The following is a 17,093-nucleotide window of genomic DNA, read 5'->3' on the forward strand; positions in this document are numbered from 1 at the left end:
TTCTTCCCTCCTGTCTTCCACTCAGCAGCTTTTTTCTTCCCAGATGGGTTTTTAAAGTTTGATCTTTGAGAAAGTGTTTTCTCATTACTATGCTATAGCCATTCTATTAGCTGTGTATGACAATAACTTCTGGGGCAATTTATCATCCAGCAAAACCTATTGTCTATTGCCTATCTAGTTGTACATTGGCAAGGAGTTGGTAATCTGTTGCTGTATGTCCGGTTCTTATTTAAATGTAATTATTTTTATAAATCTGTATATTTGCTTGTCTTATGAGTTAGTTTACCATTTTGTCTATGTAATATAATTTGTCAGCTCTTCAGCACGGTATATTGAACAGGAACAGGAATATTATAACAGGAACAGGAATATTATAACATGGTTATAATTAGAAATTTTTGATAATTAGGGACTTTAAGCAAGTCATTAAATTGAGGAAATGTACAGGATTACATAAATGTTATTCCTATTGGTAAGCAAATTATTTGGTTATGTTCACATGATTTTTCTTCTGCCTACACATTGCTTTTTTAAGACCTGTTTGAAATAAAGTATTTTTTAGTTTGAGTAAGCTAGCAGTATTTACAGAATAGTGCTGTAACGTATTAATGTGCTAAAATGTTCTGTATTTGTAGATTTTTTATTCAATTTTAATAAAAACCTATTTTCCCTGTCTGATACTGTTTTATTATTACAAACATTTCTGTATTTAAAATATTTTAGAAAAGAATTAGTGCATACAACTGCAATAACTTTTCATTATAAACGGACTGATTCTGATGAAGGAAGTTATATTTTTGTGGTTTTGTCGTGCATATAAATTATTCCGATGACTAAGCATAACTCCTAATCTTCGGTCTCGTCACTCAAATAATGTTATCCAATGATAATATTTAACACGAACACAACTCGGTTTGTTAGCATCTGACGAGGTAGCACAGATTGAACACCGCCTCGGTTTACCTGTCAGAGACCACGTGGTTTGAGCTAATCAGCTGACTGCCGGGGGAGGAGGAAGAGGAAGAAGAGAAGATGGAAGGGAATAGAGACGAAGCCGAGAAATGCATCAACATCGCCACGAAAGCTCTGGACGCAGGAGACAAAGATAAAGCCTTGAAGTTTCTCTACAAAGCGGAGCGTCTGTACCCGACCGACAGAGCTAAAGGTGAGGCTAGGCTAGGTTAGCCGGGAAGGAGGTTAGCTTAGCCATGTCTGTGTAAATCTACCTGCCGTTAGCATGTAGCTAATGTTCTGTACCGCCATTCACGGTGAGAACTCTCTCTCTCTCACCGTGATTATGACAAACATCCGTTTGGGCTCATTTACTGAGTTAATTTTATGATCCTGGTAAATTTAGTAACAAAGACCTTAGTTAGCCAGCTGAGCTTTGGACCTAGCCTACAATAGCTTGTGCTCAATTTAAAGGGAAACACGTTTTAAACTGCTAACTTTTAATTAATTTATTAGTGAATTTAATTTGGGTCACCGAAAACGGAGATTCTGACTTTAATCTCAGACATAAATCTCAAAATTTACTTTTTTTTTGTTAATTCTGACTTGATGGGTGAAAGATTTTTACCCATCTTTATTCTTTCTTGTGAATTTTCCCCCATTCATTCTGACTTTTGATTCCCATTTATTATATTTTTCGGGAATAATCTTTTCTTTTTAATTTCGACTTTTCTATTAATTTTTACTTTGTCCCTGTATATTTAATTTCCCTTTCGAATTAATAAAATGTTTTAAATGGACTTGAATTACCATAAGTTGACTTTTTTCACGTAAGACTTTTTTTTTCTAATTTGTTTTGGCGTTTTAAAAACTGAAAAACATTTTCCTTATTAGTTTTTATTTTCTTCCTATTTATCTCGATTTTTCTTTCCTGTTGAAACTGATTTTTGCCACTGGCTAAATTGTTACTTTTCCCCCCTAATGATTCTGTCTTTTTCCTCATTAATTCAGATTAATATTCTCAGAATTCAGAGAAAATGTTTTGTTTTTCCTGTGGCTCTAATCCTCTTCAGCTCTGCTTAGTTTCACAACAACTTTTTGTTGACCACTCATGAGGTCAGAGGCTAAAGTCTGTTGGGTTGTAAAATTGAGTTTAGCTCTAATTTCACTTTCGGATACATTGGGGTCATAGTTCAGAACCAGAAGGGTTGGTAGTGGACAAGTGGTTAGCTTTAGCCAGGAAGGAGGCCAATCCTTTAATTGAATGATTGGCCCTCTGAGCTTTGGTAATCCGGGATACATGGCATGAAAACAGGCAGGCTAACACAGGTAAACACAGGCTAACACGTCCAGGTGGGTCAAATGTCTACATGACAGCATGTTACACTAATAATCTGTTACTGTATCCAGGCTCAGATGAGAAAAGAACAAAAAGAAAGTTTAAATGTTTCCCTTTCCAGGAGGAGTTAAAGACAAAAATAAACTGTTATAATGCATCCAGCCATTCATTTTGTTGCTGTGCCCTAAACTTGACAGTTTGTTTCATTTTATTTTTATTTACCAGTTCCTCTTTATTTTAAAACATTCCAGTAAAACAGAAACTGATCTGACTAATGATTGAAAGCTTGAGAAAAACATTTTGCTGTTTCTACAACTAAAACACTAAGCTAAATAAGCTTCCTGTTTCTGGTTTTCTCCAGCTCTGTTGGACGCGTTGACGAGCAATGGGAGCTCGGCGGGTAACGGCGCGTTTCGCCGGCGGCCCAAAGATCACTCGGAAACGTCGCAGGCGGGAGGACAGAGTCAGGAACCGACAGGAGGCGACTCCAAAAGCTTCACAGACGAGCAGGTGGAGGGGGTCCGCAGGTGAGACTGGAGGATCAGCGCAGAAACACTGTTAACATGAACCTTGAACCCCACCTGTGTGTAGCCGTTTCTGTGGGAACCAGTTTATCTTTGGCTCTTCCCGTGAGGCTGAGAGACGCTAACGCTGGAAACCAAGCGACTGAAACAAACATTAAACAAACAGTGTTAGATGGTTTACACATGTTTCACTATAAAATCATTTATTCTATAAAGTTCCACTAGAAGATTCAATAAATCTGTTTTTAGAAGAAAAAACACAACAAAAAGGTGTTTACACTGTTGAAGTATTTCCTGATTCAGTTTCAGGATCCTGGATCCTGATTTTATAAAACTCAGACTCTATCTGGAAAAAAAGTGTCTCCAAATAAATCAGATTATTAACAACCTCTGGTGGAAACCCAGAACAGCCGATCCTGAACTTTAACTATAATGGGAATAAATTTGTTTTGTAATGAGAGGATGAAATCGCAATAATTTGAGAATAGTCATATGGTAATGTCAAAATAATACAAAAATAAAGTTATTATCTGAGTAAAGTTGTAATAAAGCAAGAGTACAGATACTGTTGGTGTTGTTTGTTGATTTTCTGTCTCCTTTCTGTTTGTGAGGACCACCAGCTGTTCTCTGCTGTAGCACACGAACCTGTTTTCAGAAAATGACCGATCAAGGCAGAAAAACATCTGAGTTCTGCAGATGATCACAGAGGTTTAATCCTGACGTTTGGATCCATCTCTCCACGTTTCTGTCCTGCAGAATAAAGCGCTGTAAGGATTATTACGAAGTTTTGGGTGTGAACAAAGAAGCCGGAGACGACGACCTGAAGAAGGCGTACAGGAAGCTCGCTCTCAAGTTCCACCCAGACAAAAACCACGCACCGGGAGCGACGGAGGCCTTTAAAAGTAACTCACTGCGCACTGAAGAAACCGTTTCATTTTTCTACATGCAGATCAGCGTTTGTGTACTTTAATGCACATCATTATAACGTTTAGTCATAAAATTGGAGCAATATGATGCATTTTTGATTCAACATTTTACTAATAAATGGATTAATAATAAAATTGTAAAGTTAAACGTAAAAATAGATTTATAAGCACATTTTACATGTTTATTTCTGTTACGTTTTTGTCATTATGACTTGAAGGCAGTAAATACTCAAAATTTTGAGTAGAGTCATAACCTCTAACCTGCTGGATATATGTTGCTGTCCTCCCTTCAGAGATTGGGAATGCGTATGCGGTTCTGAGCAACGCGGCGAAGCGGCGGCAGTACGACATGACAGGCGGGGAGGAGCCCAGCAGCCCCAGCCAATCCCACGGCGGCGGCGGCTTCGACTTCCACCGGGGCTTCGAGGCCGACATCACGCCTGAAGACCTCTTCAACATGTTCTTCGGCGGTGGCTTCCCCTCCTGTAAGAGAACGGTCCATGAACAGCCTCACTGTTACACAATTCACCAACATTAACCTCTTAAGGCCTGGATTTATATCCAGTTTTACAAAAAGTCTTTTATAATTATTCATCAACATCTATCTATTATTTCTACGTTAATCTTCTGATTCCAAGTTGCATAGTCAAAAATAAATGCAGTAATTACAAAGTAAAGGTTTTTAGTCATATTTCATATATATCTGCAGCATTTCTATAATACCTCAGGGTAACATAGTAACTTAATTGTGCTATAAAACAGGTTAACACATAATTCTGTCGTTTAATATCAGATACACCAGATTTTCATATTGATGCATCCCTGATTATTACCAATCTACAAACAAATCTTTTGTTTCCCTCCTGATTTCTGTCAGGATGGTTGTTAGATATTTTATGCTAACGTAGAGAGCCGCGGTTGTCTGGACAACATGGCGGCAGGTTTCTGACCCCAGCTGTGACGTTCTGTCTGCAGCCAGCGCCCACACGTTCACCAACGGCAGGACGAGCTACAGCCATCACAACGACTACCGCCAGGAGAGGACGGAGGAGCGAGGAGACGTACGCCGAGTCATTTCAGAGTGGTTTCTGTCTCGGAATCGCCTCCGTCTCATTGATGTCGTCTCTGTTTCTCTGCAGGGCGGCTTCTCGATGTTCATCCAGCTGATGCCCATCGTGGTTCTGATTTTAGTGTCGATTCTGAGCCAGATGATGGTTTCCCCTCCGCCGTACAGCCTCTTCTCCAGACCGTACGTCTGCACACAGTTGGATTTCTAATCCAACTTTTAAAATGTCACAGAAAAGAACATAGGAATGTTTCTGTCTATTGGGAGCGAACCAGTTAGGCTAAAAATTGTAATTCATCAGATGCTACGCATGGCTGCAATAAACAGGAACTAAACTGGCTCAGATGCTGGGAGAAGGCCATATCTTTGAAATTGTTTCAAGTAAATGTTAGATTTGACATCATCTTTTCCTATTGTCAGTCACATAATTTAAACAAAATTTCCAAACTGGTTCAATAGAAAAATTGGTTTCTGAATTAAATAGTTTCTGAATTCAATCGTGATCCTAAAAGTCGGAATCGCTGCATCTCTTTTGTCTGGTTTAAAAAAAGGGTTCGTACATACATTTAAAAATATCGTAGAGTTTCAATTCATGGAAATTAGTAAGTTAAAATAAATATTTTTGTGTTGTCCTCCATCTTGTTCCAGGTCGACGGGTCAGACCGTCAAGAGGCAGACAGGCAACCTGCGTGTCGATTATTACGTCACTCGGGATTTCAAATCGGACTTTAAAGGCTCGGCTCTGCAGCAAATAGAGAAAAACGTAGAAGAAGACTATGTGACGAACGTCAGGAACACCTGCTGGAAGGAGAGACAGACGAGTCAGTGACCCACTCTTTGTCCTGTAACGTGTCCTTTGGTCTCGCTGTCTTAACGCTGTTTTTCTCGTGCAGAAACGGACCTGCTTTACGCGGCGAAGGTCTACAGGGACGACCGCATGCGGAAGAAGGCGGAGCTTATGACGATGGAGAACTGCAAGGAGCTGGACAGACTAAACAACCTGTTCCGAGGCGGATGAGATTGTAGAAAATGTGAATATATGAATAGATGTATACGTTTGTTTTTTTTAAACAGAGAGGCTTCACGATAGGAGCAAAAGATTATTAAATTATTTAAGGTTAAAAAGCGTCTTATTCTTTGCGAACGGCTCTTCCTCCTCATTCCAGCTTGATCCCGGGAATCGCCTTGTTGCATCATAACGAACTGGTCTGCACACCGACCAAAACTCCAGACTTATTTTTGTTGAGCCAGAAGGACCCGGACGCCTGGTTGTAGATTTAACGGTGAGATTTCGGCATCGTTTCCGAGACGTTCTTCACTGACATCCATATCACGAAGGAGCAACAGAGTCTGGATGTTTTATTTTTTTCTTGTGGAGAAAATTTGATTATTTGGATTTTCTTCTGCAAAATTTATTCGGGTTGAAAGTGGAAATCGGTGCACATCAACATCTTCATCCATTAATGGCTGTACACTTTTATTTTTGAATGTTTAAAAGTTTTGGCACATATTTAAGTAACTCTAGAAGAAACTAATTTTCTCTGCAGTGCTGGCCTGATTATTTAAATAAAGTCAAACTGGTGCTGTAGTCTGGATTTAAAGTGTTCTCTGCTTCTATATCTGGATTTTCCTGGAGTTTGATAAGCAGAGATGGTTTTATTCTGCAAATGTTCGGATTCCTGAAGGTTAATAAGGATACTAAGAAGCATTTTCATAAAGCTATGTTTGTCATAACTTTATGACAAACATAAAGCTTTTGAGAAGTTAAAAGTCAAATTTCTCAAAAGCTGAAACCAATGAGTGAATTTTCAACGTGACATCCATCCAGCAGGGGGTGCTGTAGCACACTTTCTACACAGAAAATTTTACGGGAAATATTTTAAATTTTGCAGACGGAGGAAGCTCAGAGAAAATGTTTTGATTAAATATATTGAAGTCATAAATCTGCATTTTAATACTGAAGCTTTCCCCCCCTTTAGCATTAAGTCATTTGTCTGACATGGAAAAGGATTAGAGATCTGGGATGGGTGGAAAGTAATTTATTTTCTCAATTATTTTTTTCTCAGATTTCTTGCTTTAATCTGAAAGTTTTGACTTTTATAATGAATTCTAATTTCAGAATTCTAACCTATTTCTCAGAATTTTGACTCATTTTCAAAAAAATTTTCTCAAGCTTGTCTTTAATTGGAGTTCTGAAACTAGTCAGAACTCAAATTCTTTAGACTTCTGGCTTTAATCTCAGAATTTTTACTTTTTAAAAATTTTGATTTTGAATAATTTCAGATTAGTTTCCTTTATTTTCAGAAATCTGACTTATTTTTCTGGGATTTCTGTGACGTAAACTGATCCCCTGATCAGCTTTCATACTTTGATGGTTAAAGGATTTTTGCGCCGCTGTGAACTGTGGGTAATGTAGTTCGTGAATAATTAGTATCAAATAACGCTTTGAAACACCGTAACTGTTGAAAAAGTTACTCTGATGCAAGACGGAACCTCTGTGACGATTTCCAAAAGTGACGACATTGTTTGTCCAGGATCACGTGACATGGGAAACCCGGAAGTCATGTAACAACTGCTGATTGTCTGGTCGCTGGTATGTTTTTAGCTAAAACGTGTCAGATCGGAGCGGCAGGTCAGGCAGAACCTCAGCTGGCATGATGGGTCCAGGTGCGGCTCTGTCCGGCCCGGTTCTGCTGCTCGGTCTGCTCTGCTGCGGCCTTTTCCCAGCTGTTTCTGCCTGTGAGAAAGAACCGGAGACCCCGGACTGGAGGATGACTCTCAGAACCATCCGGAACGGGATTCACAAGATCGACACGTACCTGAACGCAGCGCTGGACCTGTTCGGCGGAGATGACGGACTCTGTCGGTACCGGTGCAGCGATGGTGAGTCTGAGGACCTTTGGTTTAATGTTATGCCAGTTACGACTGTTTGTTTAAAATAGTTCAAAAAACGTAAAATAAGGAGTGAAGTTAAACCTGGATTTTCCGTTGGCTAAAGCCTGGATGTCGGGTGACGTCATCAAAGTTTGGTTGTCCAAAGCAACAACCAAACAACAACATGAGACTTTGCAGAAAGCAACACTTTAGTTCCAACACCTTGCAGCATTTGGAGTCTGAACCTGGACATTTTTTATTCACACAAACATCTGAGATGTTTTTTTTTCTACAATCATGATTTAAAGCCATTGTTTAAAAAAAAGAGTAAATTTCTGTCAGGAAACTCAGAAGTTTTGATTTTAATCTCAGACATTTTGTAGAAGTAACACGGATATTTCTGAGCTACAAAAGACAAAAAATTGGCGAGAAAAAAAAAACTCAGAAATTTTTAGATTAATCCCAGAAATAAAACAAGGACATTTCTAAACTTCGAGTCAAAATTTAGAAAAAAAAACTCAGAAATGATGAGATTAATCTCAACATTTGGAAATCTTCAACTTCTGAAACTCAGATCTTTCTTCTTTTTATTTATTTAGAAAATTTCTGAGCTTAATCTTAAAGTTTCTGAGTTTTATTTTTGTTGGAAATGTATTCCTTTTTCTCTCCATAATGACCATTTTACAATGCAGTATCTTTTGGATCTAAAATAAGTTTTACTTAAAATATTGCAATGTCTGATTTATTTTTGAAAATGCAATAAAGACAGAAAACTGCAGAAGAATTTTGTAGATGAAAGGTGTCAGTCAGGACAAGGGAACAAAAGAAATCCATCTTATTCTTTAGCATAGCATTGTAAAGACAGTGATTAGTAATTGAAAAAATTGTGTCAATGAGTAAAATATATGTTGAAAAGTGAATTTATTCCAGTGTTTTATTTCAATGCAGCAGCTTTCCTCTTTCTGTCTGTCAGGATTCAAACCGATGCCTCGACCCGGCTACAGGCACCCTCCTCCCAACGGATGCGGCTCCCCGCTTTTTGGATTTCATGTAATCTGCTTCAGTTTTGGTAAATACGCTTTGTTTTCCTGTGAGTCCAGCAAACCCAGTGACCATGCTGTCGTTTCCAGTTTGACCTGGGAATCCCGTCCATGACCAAATGCTGCAACCAGCACGACCGCTGCTACGACACCTGCGGCCGCCTGAAGCACGACTGCGACGATCAGTTCCAGGACTGCCTGGAGACCATCTGCAGGAACGTGCAGAGGACTCTGGGATTGGCTCAGACAGTCCAGGGTAAGAGGTCGGCCTGGACGTCGCCTTTTGCCGCCATCAGAAAACTTAAAGCTCCAGTTTGTAATGTTTATAAAAATGTGTTTGTTTTTGTTTTTACATATGTGTGAAACTCTTACCATCTTGTGACAGGTGATGATAAAGATAACCTGTGAAAACATTGATTTCTTCCACCTGCTCCTTGAGCTATTGCTGTCTGAAGAAATGCACCACTCACTCCAAGCGAATCAGAGCCAGCAGGCGGGTCTTATTGCTGTCAATCACTCTCATGTACTTACTTCAAAATGTCCTAATGGTGAAGAAATAACTTACAGTTACAGGAAAATTAACCAGCCTTAGCATTCATATCAGGATCTGCTATGAGTGATTGTCAGCACTAAGGCCCGCCTCCTGGCTCTGATTTGTTGTTTCTGGTTAGCACTGAGAGAAGGCACAGATTGTTTCATAACTTGTTTTATGACATGGTGATAGTTTCAACACATATATATACATAAAAAAAGTTATTTTAAAAAAATAAGTTATGTACTACAGCTTTAAATGTGAAAATTGTATTTTTTTTTCTTGCAAATTTATGACTTTTCCAGTTTTCTGGTGGAAATGTGAATTTCTGTCATGTTATTTTTTTTCCTCATTTGCAATGACTCTTTAATTCATTTTGTGGTGCCACAGTAGTACCACAAACTATTGTGCTAAAATGTTTAGTTCATATCACATCTTTTTTTGATTCTAATATGTTTTTTTTCTTGAAAACTTCAAATAGTCCAGCTTTTTTTTCTCGTGATTGTGTGAAAAGAAAAACTTGTTGCCATTGGAGGAAAACTGAAAGCTGCTGTTTAAAAGTTTGACACATTGTGTCCACTAGATGGAGCCAAAGCTTTGTTTTAAATGTCATCAGGCTTTTATGAGCTGAAATTCAAATCTAACCCTTAAGTTTTTAAATAAGGAGCCAGATTTTCTTTTGTTGTTAAAAAATATTTAAAACTATTCATGGAAGTATTTATATATTTAATACTCTTATTAAATGTTTGTCTGATCTTTCTGATTGTTTTTATGCTCTTCATCCCTTCGCAGCGTGCGAGTCTGCAGTCAAGCTCCTCTTTGACGCCGTCATGCACCTGGGCTGCAAGCCGTACCTGGACAGCCAACGGGACGCCTGCGTGTGCCAGTACGAGGTGAAGAAGGAGCTCTAACAGAAAAACAAACTGAAATCCAGACGCCGGATAAATAAACTTTTCTGAAAACGTGTAGATTTTTCTCAGGGATGTAGCCTCTTTGGCTAAAATTAAACACTGCAATGCGAAGTGAATGTAAAATAAAAAGTTTCTTGTAGGTCGTAGCTAATATTTGTCCCTTTGTGATCCACTATTTATGTATATATTGTATATCCAGAGGTTTCTGTAATGAAATGGAAACTGGTTTCATTCATGTTTTGACTGGACTCAACATTTTAACAAACAGTTAAAAGGGTTTTACAAAGTTCAAAGGTCAGTAATAAAGCACACATCAATGTTCTACAACATTTTGTAACAAATGATGTCGCTTTTTATTCTGGATTATTCTCACATGATGCTAATCTCAATGTTCTTGTAATCCCTGTGAATTTACCCTATTGCCAATGCTTAAATTAAATTGAAACTGATTATTGGGGGATAGAATATGATATTTAAGGCAAAATAAATACTTTTTTCATTCTTTTTCCTTTGTTTTGCACAAAACAACAGCAAATGAGCAGAAAATCAAAGATTAATTAGAAAAAACATATAGAAATCAGCCAAAGGCTCTCGTAACATATTAAATAATTATTAAATATTGTCCTGTTTCATTCTATTTTGCTTTGTGCTTCAGTGGAAAACAAAAAATCAATGGCCTTGACCTACCGTTGGGTGAAAAAAATTACAAAGGCATGACTATTAAAATGTGAAACTTTCACATTCCACCAAATATTTTGTATATTAAGTTTCAAAATAAAAAAAAAAACTTGCTGTGTTGTTGGCCAAATGTACTGCTTTCTTGACCTCACAAAATCAGTCAAATTGTCGCAATTTGGCCCCTGAACCACGCTTTGGACACCCCTGCTTTCACTGAGTGGACTGATAATGTTCTGTAAGTTTCTGTAGATTTATTTATAGCCTTTGTGAAACGCTTTGTTCGATTGCGCCCGTCGTTTCCGTAAACCTGTTGCTTTTTAATTCAAGATAACCAATCGTTCGCTCCGGTTTCCATTTCCAGCCAATCACATCGCGGGGGCGGGACTAAGTGCCAGCTAGTTTTACTGGTTGTTTAAGGAAGCAGCTTTCAGTCTCCCACTCCGAGCCAAGACGAAAAGTCAACATGTCAGGTGACATTGCAGGTAAAAATAGCAACATTATTACATGTTTATGTCTTAAATATGAAACTATCCAAAGAAACTAAACTTTTTGGTAAAACAACTAAAAAAATGGGTTCACATATGTTTACTGTTCCAGTTCATATCAGCTTGTCAAACTCCAGTCATAGAAAGTTATTCTTTGCTATATTATTATTATTTTTTTAAATTTTTAAATGCTTTATTTTCTTTCTCAGTGTGTTGTATCACAGCTGGTTGAGCAGGTTCAGGAAGTAAATCATTTTTCTGAGTTTTGTTTTTCTTTCTCACCAGGAAGTGTGTCCACAGCCACAGACAGTGTGGGTGAGTATCCACTCCAGGAATGAGCTCTAAAAATAAAAGCAAAACTAAAATATCACATGAATTTGCTTTTATTAAACTTGGCTCACTTTTATTACCCAATAAAAACATATTAGTGCATTTCACAGATTATAAAGTACTTTCAGAATCATTTATGACCAAACTAAATGGATATTTTAACACCTACTGCAGAAAACTGCACCTGGATCTGTTTTGTCTTTTTCTCAGGTTGAGCTAAATCTGTGCAGCCATGCAGATGACTGTCATCTTTAACTCACTAAAAATGAACTGCTAGACCTGATTCTGTGTACGCTCTGTGGTGGAAATGCCTCTGCTCGTTGCAACATAGAAAAAACAAGCACCTGAATGTTTAGCTGTAATAAATGTGGATGTAGTCAACACCAGCCTGCAGCAGGGGACATGCAAAAACATGCATGTATGTGGAAACATGACTGTTTTCTGATTGACATCATGCTGCCTTTCCTCTACAGATGTCTGCAAATCTTTGTCGATTTTCTGCTGGCGTTGCGAAGACACAATTAGGCATTTGTGGTGTGTTGATTAAATAATAAAGGAATACATTTTATACAGCTGAAAAACCACATCATAGTGCAAAAATGTTGATCAATAAATTTATTTTTGTTGTTGTTTTTTAAATAATTGATTGAATTCAAAAATACTTTATTTGTCCACAAGAAAATTAAATATTGTAACTAATATCATCCAAGTTTCTTCACAGTTATAGATACTGATGGCTGTAAGCAGGAAAGATCTCCTGTAGCAGTTTGTGTTACAGCAGATCTGAAAAAGCCTCTGACTGAAGACACTTAAGCTTTGATTAGAAGATTCACTGGAAACTTATTATAATAATAATAATAATAAAGTTGTTGGCTGTATCATAGATAAAAAGAAAAGCAAATTTTCACTAAAAACTCACATTTCTAGAACAATTAGTAATATTTAAAAGTTGGATGTTGCCTGTTCTCTGAGATTATAAAGTCGGATGTTTGTGATTGAGCCAAGCAGCCGACCTCGTAGAAACGGGAAGGACTGGAGGAAAGAAGAAGAAGAACAATCTAGACATTTTAGAGTATTTTTCATATTTCATTATTTAGTTTATATCATTTACAATGAGCTGAATACTCCCAGCAACAGGTTAAAGACTCGCCGCCTCGCTGTGGATCTGCAGCGTTTTCCCAGCACAGACTGGGAGGCCAGACTGGGAGGCCAGCCAGCAGGGTGTGACTGGAGTCGAGGCGTCTCGACTTTTCTTTCTTTTCTTTTGTGTTTGCAGTGTTATTGATTTAAAAATGTCTCTTCCTTCTGCAGCATCTATAGAGAATTTAACAGAGACTGATGGTTTCTTCAGCAGGTAATCACTTTTTATTTTGTGTTTTTGTCAGATTAACAACATTCAGTTAACGATTATTTTAATGATCAATTTATTCTATTCACTATTCTGACTTTCAGATTGAAAGGAATTGCCTGATTTTTTATTTAACCACACAAGCTTATTTTATACAGCACTAGAAATGCATAAAAATACAAATAATTCAACATGTGGAAAACTCAGGCCTTTCTGCTGAACTGTTACTCTGATTAAGTAATTAATGATCAATGAGCTGAAGGAGCTTAAGAGGTTTTATTTTTTTACATAATTCAAAGCTAAAATAGCCTCTAGAGGAGTTCTGTGTTGCTCCATGGAGTATTAATGCAGCACTAAGAAAATAATAAATAAAATGATATTTAGTTACAAGAATACATTTGTAGAATAATGAGAATGTGATAATATTGCCACTTCATGATATGAGTTTATGGTCGAACGACTTATTACCACTTTATTTCTGTACGACTTTATTCTCCTGATCTTGACTTTTATTTCTTGACTTTTATTAATGATGCAAAAACTACATATTTTTCACAGTTCTGGCTTAATTACTGCTCTGGGTGTGTTATTATTTTAGAAAACAGCCTGATTTTTACTCTGCATACTCCAGTTAATGATTAATTGATGACTGTATAAGTTGATCATTATCAGTCTGATTAATCGTTGCTTCTTTGACGTTTCTTTGTGTAACAGCCCCGTCGTTTTGGATCCTGCGGAGGAATACAAGATGACCAGGAAGCGGCGAGGCCTTGCTCTCATCTTCAACCAGGAGAGTTTCTTCTGGCACCTGCGCCTGAACCCCAGAAACGGGACGAACGCCGACCGCCAGAACCTGGAGAGGAGGTACCTGTTCTTCCTGAGCAGCAGGAAGAACCGGCTGCTCAGGCGCAGCACCTTTACCTGAGCTCATTCTGTCTCCCCAGGCTGCTGGAGCTGAACTTTGATGTCAGGAGTTATGATAACTACACACAGGTGAACGTCCTGGAAAAAATCCATGAAGGTACTGGAACCCTCTATCAGAATATGTAGTTTATTTTGTTGTTTTAAATATGAACGTATTTCATATACTGTAAAGCTACTGTAACTTTTATTATTTTTTTTAATTTTTTATGTATTTGTTGATGAGACAGATTAGCTGCAAAAAAAATCTAACTCCTCTGCCTTCTCCAGTTCTCCCAGTTCTAACTGGAAACAACCAATCAGAAGCAGGAGGCTGTGATTGGTTGTTTTCTTCAGGTCAGAGAGAAGGCAAAGAGCGAGCTTTTCTGATGAACTGTCATGACATGGTGACGCTTTTATGAAATATTTTCATAAAAGTCTCTGCAGCTTTCAGGATGTTTTCACGCCCGTTAGACTTGATTCGATTGGACACAGAAGTTGCAACATTTGTGAATTTTCAGCTGGTACAGTTTGATTTCACGCCAAGTGAAACGATCCAAACAAAATAAAAAAGCTGTTCCCCTCCTCGCCTGTCGGGGCGCTGCAGCAATAACCACATGCCCTGCGCTGTAGTCCACTTTCTGCTTTTGGACCGGTCTTTGGTCCACTTGGTACTCACATACAGAACTATATGTGAGCCAGGGGTTTGTAGATAAATGGACCAGAGTTTGATAAAAGTGGGCTAAACTGGGCTGGTGTGAATTCACCTTAATTGTTGGACAAATGAAGGAGGATTCTCTTGATGTGAAATGATCTTTAGCTGCTGATCAAACCTTCATTTTGTTCCTCCAGCTGCCAAAGACGATCACTCAGACGCCGACTGCTTCCTGCTCGCCTTCCTTAGCCACGGCGAGGACGATCACGTCTACGCATACGATGGCAAGATCAGCCTCAAGACCATCACCGACATGTTCAGAGGAGACAAGTGCCAGAGCCTCGTCGGAAAACCCAAGATCTTTGTTGTGCAGGTAGAAACATCACAGTGAAATCTGTGGGTTTAGGAAACAGCAGAAGGTCTGAACATGGATGTTTCCATGTGTGAAGGCGTGCCGTGGGGAGCAGCACGAAATTGGTGTGACGCCCTGCGACGTCGTGGACAGCGACATGGAGATAAATGAGACGGTGGTGGACGCCTGCGCCGTCCAAACCCTCCCTGCCGGCGCCGATTTCATCATGTGTTACTCTGTTGCTGAAGGTGAGCCGTCCGCGTTACGTTCAGCGGCGCCAGGTCAGTCCAACTGCAGCCGCCATGTTTTTGTGTTCAGAAATGTTCAAAGTTGACAAGATTTTAAAATATGACAAAGTAGTTATGTGTTATTGGAAGAAATTATTGAGGACACTTTGTCTTTAAAATAGAAAAAGCAGATAAATATTTAATATAAATAAATGTTTTGCTCTTCAGTTAATCCTTATAAAGTAACAAACCAGTGGATTTTAAAAGGAGCTAAATAATGTAAAATAAACTCAAAGAAATGTTGCCTAAAATGGACAATGATGAGTCAAAATGTAACTCGCCCCCTGTGAAAGCAAAAGCCCCGCCCACTAAACAAATGTAGAAAACTCCAACAAAGTGGGCGGAGCCAAGAGGCCCTGAGGGGCGTGGCCAGGAAGTTCAGGCCAGGGGTGAGCGAGGCTGTGGTCGGGTCAAAAGCAGCACTGTTGCTTTTTTGCAGTTGAATGTTATTGTTTATATTAGGAAATCTTGCGCATGCGCACAACGCTGGAGGGCAGGAAGACGATTTCTTGACTCGCCATCCGTTTCCTGCTTTGGCTTTCAGGTTACTACTCCCACAGAGAGGTCATCAACGGCTCCTGGTACATCCAGGATCTGTGTGAGTTACTCCGGAAGTACGGCGGCTCGCTGGAGTTCACGGAGCTGCTCACACTGGTCAACAGAAAGGTCTCGATGCGCCGAGTCGATAACGCCAGAGACCGCAGCGCAATTGGCAAGAAACAGGTACCGTGCTTCGCTTCGATGCTCACCAAGAAGCTCTACTTCCGGCCGAAGAAGTGATCAACGGTTCGATTGGTTGGTTCAAATCTGAGCCTTCGCGTGTCAGCTGGTACGGCTGATCCACTCCACAAAGATGAGAAAAATATATAGTTGTTTTGTTTCTTTTTATATGTTGACAACATTCCTGGACGATCATTTGCACAGAGACGCCTTCTGCTCTTAAATCTCTCTATCTGATAAAGTTGAAACAATCAGGAAGTTTTAATCTTAGTCTTTAAATTCTTTTGTAATTGATCTCGTTTGGTGAGTAGCAGCATAACTTTCAGAAATGATTCAGGGGTTTTCTAATCTCAGGTATCTCCTCAGAGGCTCCATTGATCCAGGCTGTTTTCTGGACCCATCGTGCAAAATTCACTTTTTGTACATTTATATGCTTCCATTTGGTTTCTAGTCAGTTTTGGCAATAAGTTGATGTTTTTGTGAATGTAACATCTCACATTAACAGGCACTGCCTGTTACCTAGCAACCTCAGGAGAGCTCCAGTATGCGCTGTACAATGGCTGCTGGAAAAGACAAGAGTTGTGTTTTGATTTTTTGACATAAATAAAAAACCAAATGGTTTCTTGATGTTGACTTAACATCTAGAAACCACTTGGTGGCTTGTTGTTGGTTGTGCATCCGGCTCTACTTCTACTTTTCAAAGGTGTGCAGTTGTATAATTTTTCATCTGTTTGCAGCCATTTTCTCATGTGAATGTAAACATTGAGCTGGGGGGGCGTGGCCAGCAGCAGCTTGTTTGGATTTATAGTAATGACCCCCTAAAACAGCCCAAACAAAACACAATTTCATTATCTAAGAATGATTTTGTGCAAAAAATGTAATGAACATGTTTTGTATAGGCCATCAGCCTCCTCTAACGTGTTCAGGGAAACATAATAGGACATCTTTAAAGTTCACTCCTGAAAGACAATAAAGGGAATCTATGTTGTTTTGTTGTCTTATCCAGTTCTTGGTTCGTCTCTCAATGCAGATTTGTATTCCAACTGTCAACTAACGCTAACATGAAAACCTGAAAGTGTTTCTGTCTCTTAAAGCTCTACAAGGCAATTAAATCACTTTGAACTGTCTTAACAATCGTTTATGTTTATGAGCTGTGAAAAAATAAAAACTTTTTT

At 38.7% G+C, this 17,093-nt stretch overlaps 3 protein-coding genes and 2 long non-coding RNA genes across 6 annotated transcripts; 3 read left to right on the plus strand and 2 right to left on the minus strand.

Annotated features, from left to right (window-relative positions):
- Positions 1–979: 979 nt before the first annotated feature.
- dnajb14 (DnaJ heat shock protein family (Hsp40) member B14) lies at positions 980–6,394 on the plus strand. Its single transcript, XM_055019885.1, has 8 exons — positions 980–1,165; positions 2,652–2,817; positions 3,571–3,716; positions 4,034–4,225; positions 4,716–4,801; positions 4,880–4,989; positions 5,455–5,627; positions 5,700–6,394. Exons 1-8 carry the CDS (start codon positions 1,033–1,035, stop codon positions 5,822–5,824), a joined length of 1,131 nt encoding a protein of 376 aa, XP_054875860.1. The 5' UTR covers positions 980–1,032; the 3' UTR covers positions 5,825–6,394.
- Positions 2,830–4,108, minus strand: LOC129351096 (uncharacterized). Its single transcript, XR_008604696.1, has 3 exons — positions 4,002–4,108; positions 3,460–3,564; positions 2,830–2,956 (listed from the first exon to the last, which is right to left on the minus strand). It is a non-coding gene; the product is annotated as an uncharacterized LOC129351096 (long non-coding RNA).
- Positions 4,117–7,824, minus strand: LOC129351098 (uncharacterized). 2 transcript variants are annotated; one of them, XR_008604698.1, is made up of 3 exons: positions 7,783–7,824; positions 7,626–7,703; positions 4,117–4,223 (listed from the first exon to the last, which is right to left on the minus strand). It is a non-coding gene; the product is annotated as an uncharacterized LOC129351098 (long non-coding RNA). The 2 variants fall into 2 exon arrangements; XR_008604697.1 differs by lacking the exon at positions 4,117–4,223 and adding an exon at positions 7,456–7,543.
- pla2g12a (phospholipase A2, group XIIA) lies at positions 7,359–10,955 on the plus strand. Its single transcript, XM_055019888.1, has 4 exons — positions 7,359–7,689; positions 8,654–8,730; positions 8,811–8,976; positions 10,045–10,955. Exons 1-4 carry the CDS (start codon positions 7,461–7,463, stop codon positions 10,161–10,163), a joined length of 591 nt encoding a protein of 196 aa, XP_054875863.1. The 5' UTR covers positions 7,359–7,460; the 3' UTR covers positions 10,164–10,955.
- A 288-nt stretch (positions 10,956–11,243) lies between these two features.
- Positions 11,244–17,090, plus strand: LOC129351094 (caspase-6-like). The gene is made up of 8 exons (XM_055019887.1): positions 11,244–11,323; positions 11,612–11,641; positions 12,968–13,010; positions 13,719–13,868; positions 13,949–14,025; positions 14,757–14,932; positions 15,009–15,159; positions 15,743–17,090. Exons 1-8 carry the CDS (start codon positions 11,305–11,307, stop codon positions 15,976–15,978), a joined length of 882 nt encoding a protein of 293 aa, XP_054875862.1. The 5' UTR covers positions 11,244–11,304; the 3' UTR covers positions 15,979–17,090.
- Positions 17,091–17,093: the final 3 nt, after the last annotated feature.

This window comes from Poeciliopsis prolifica, unplaced genomic scaffold (assembly GCF_027474105.1).
Source record: "Poeciliopsis prolifica strain line A6 unplaced genomic scaffold, Auburn_PproV2 SCAFFOLD064, whole genome shotgun sequence".
Lineage (NCBI taxonomy): Eukaryota > Metazoa > Chordata > Actinopteri > Cyprinodontiformes > Poeciliidae > Poeciliopsis > Poeciliopsis prolifica.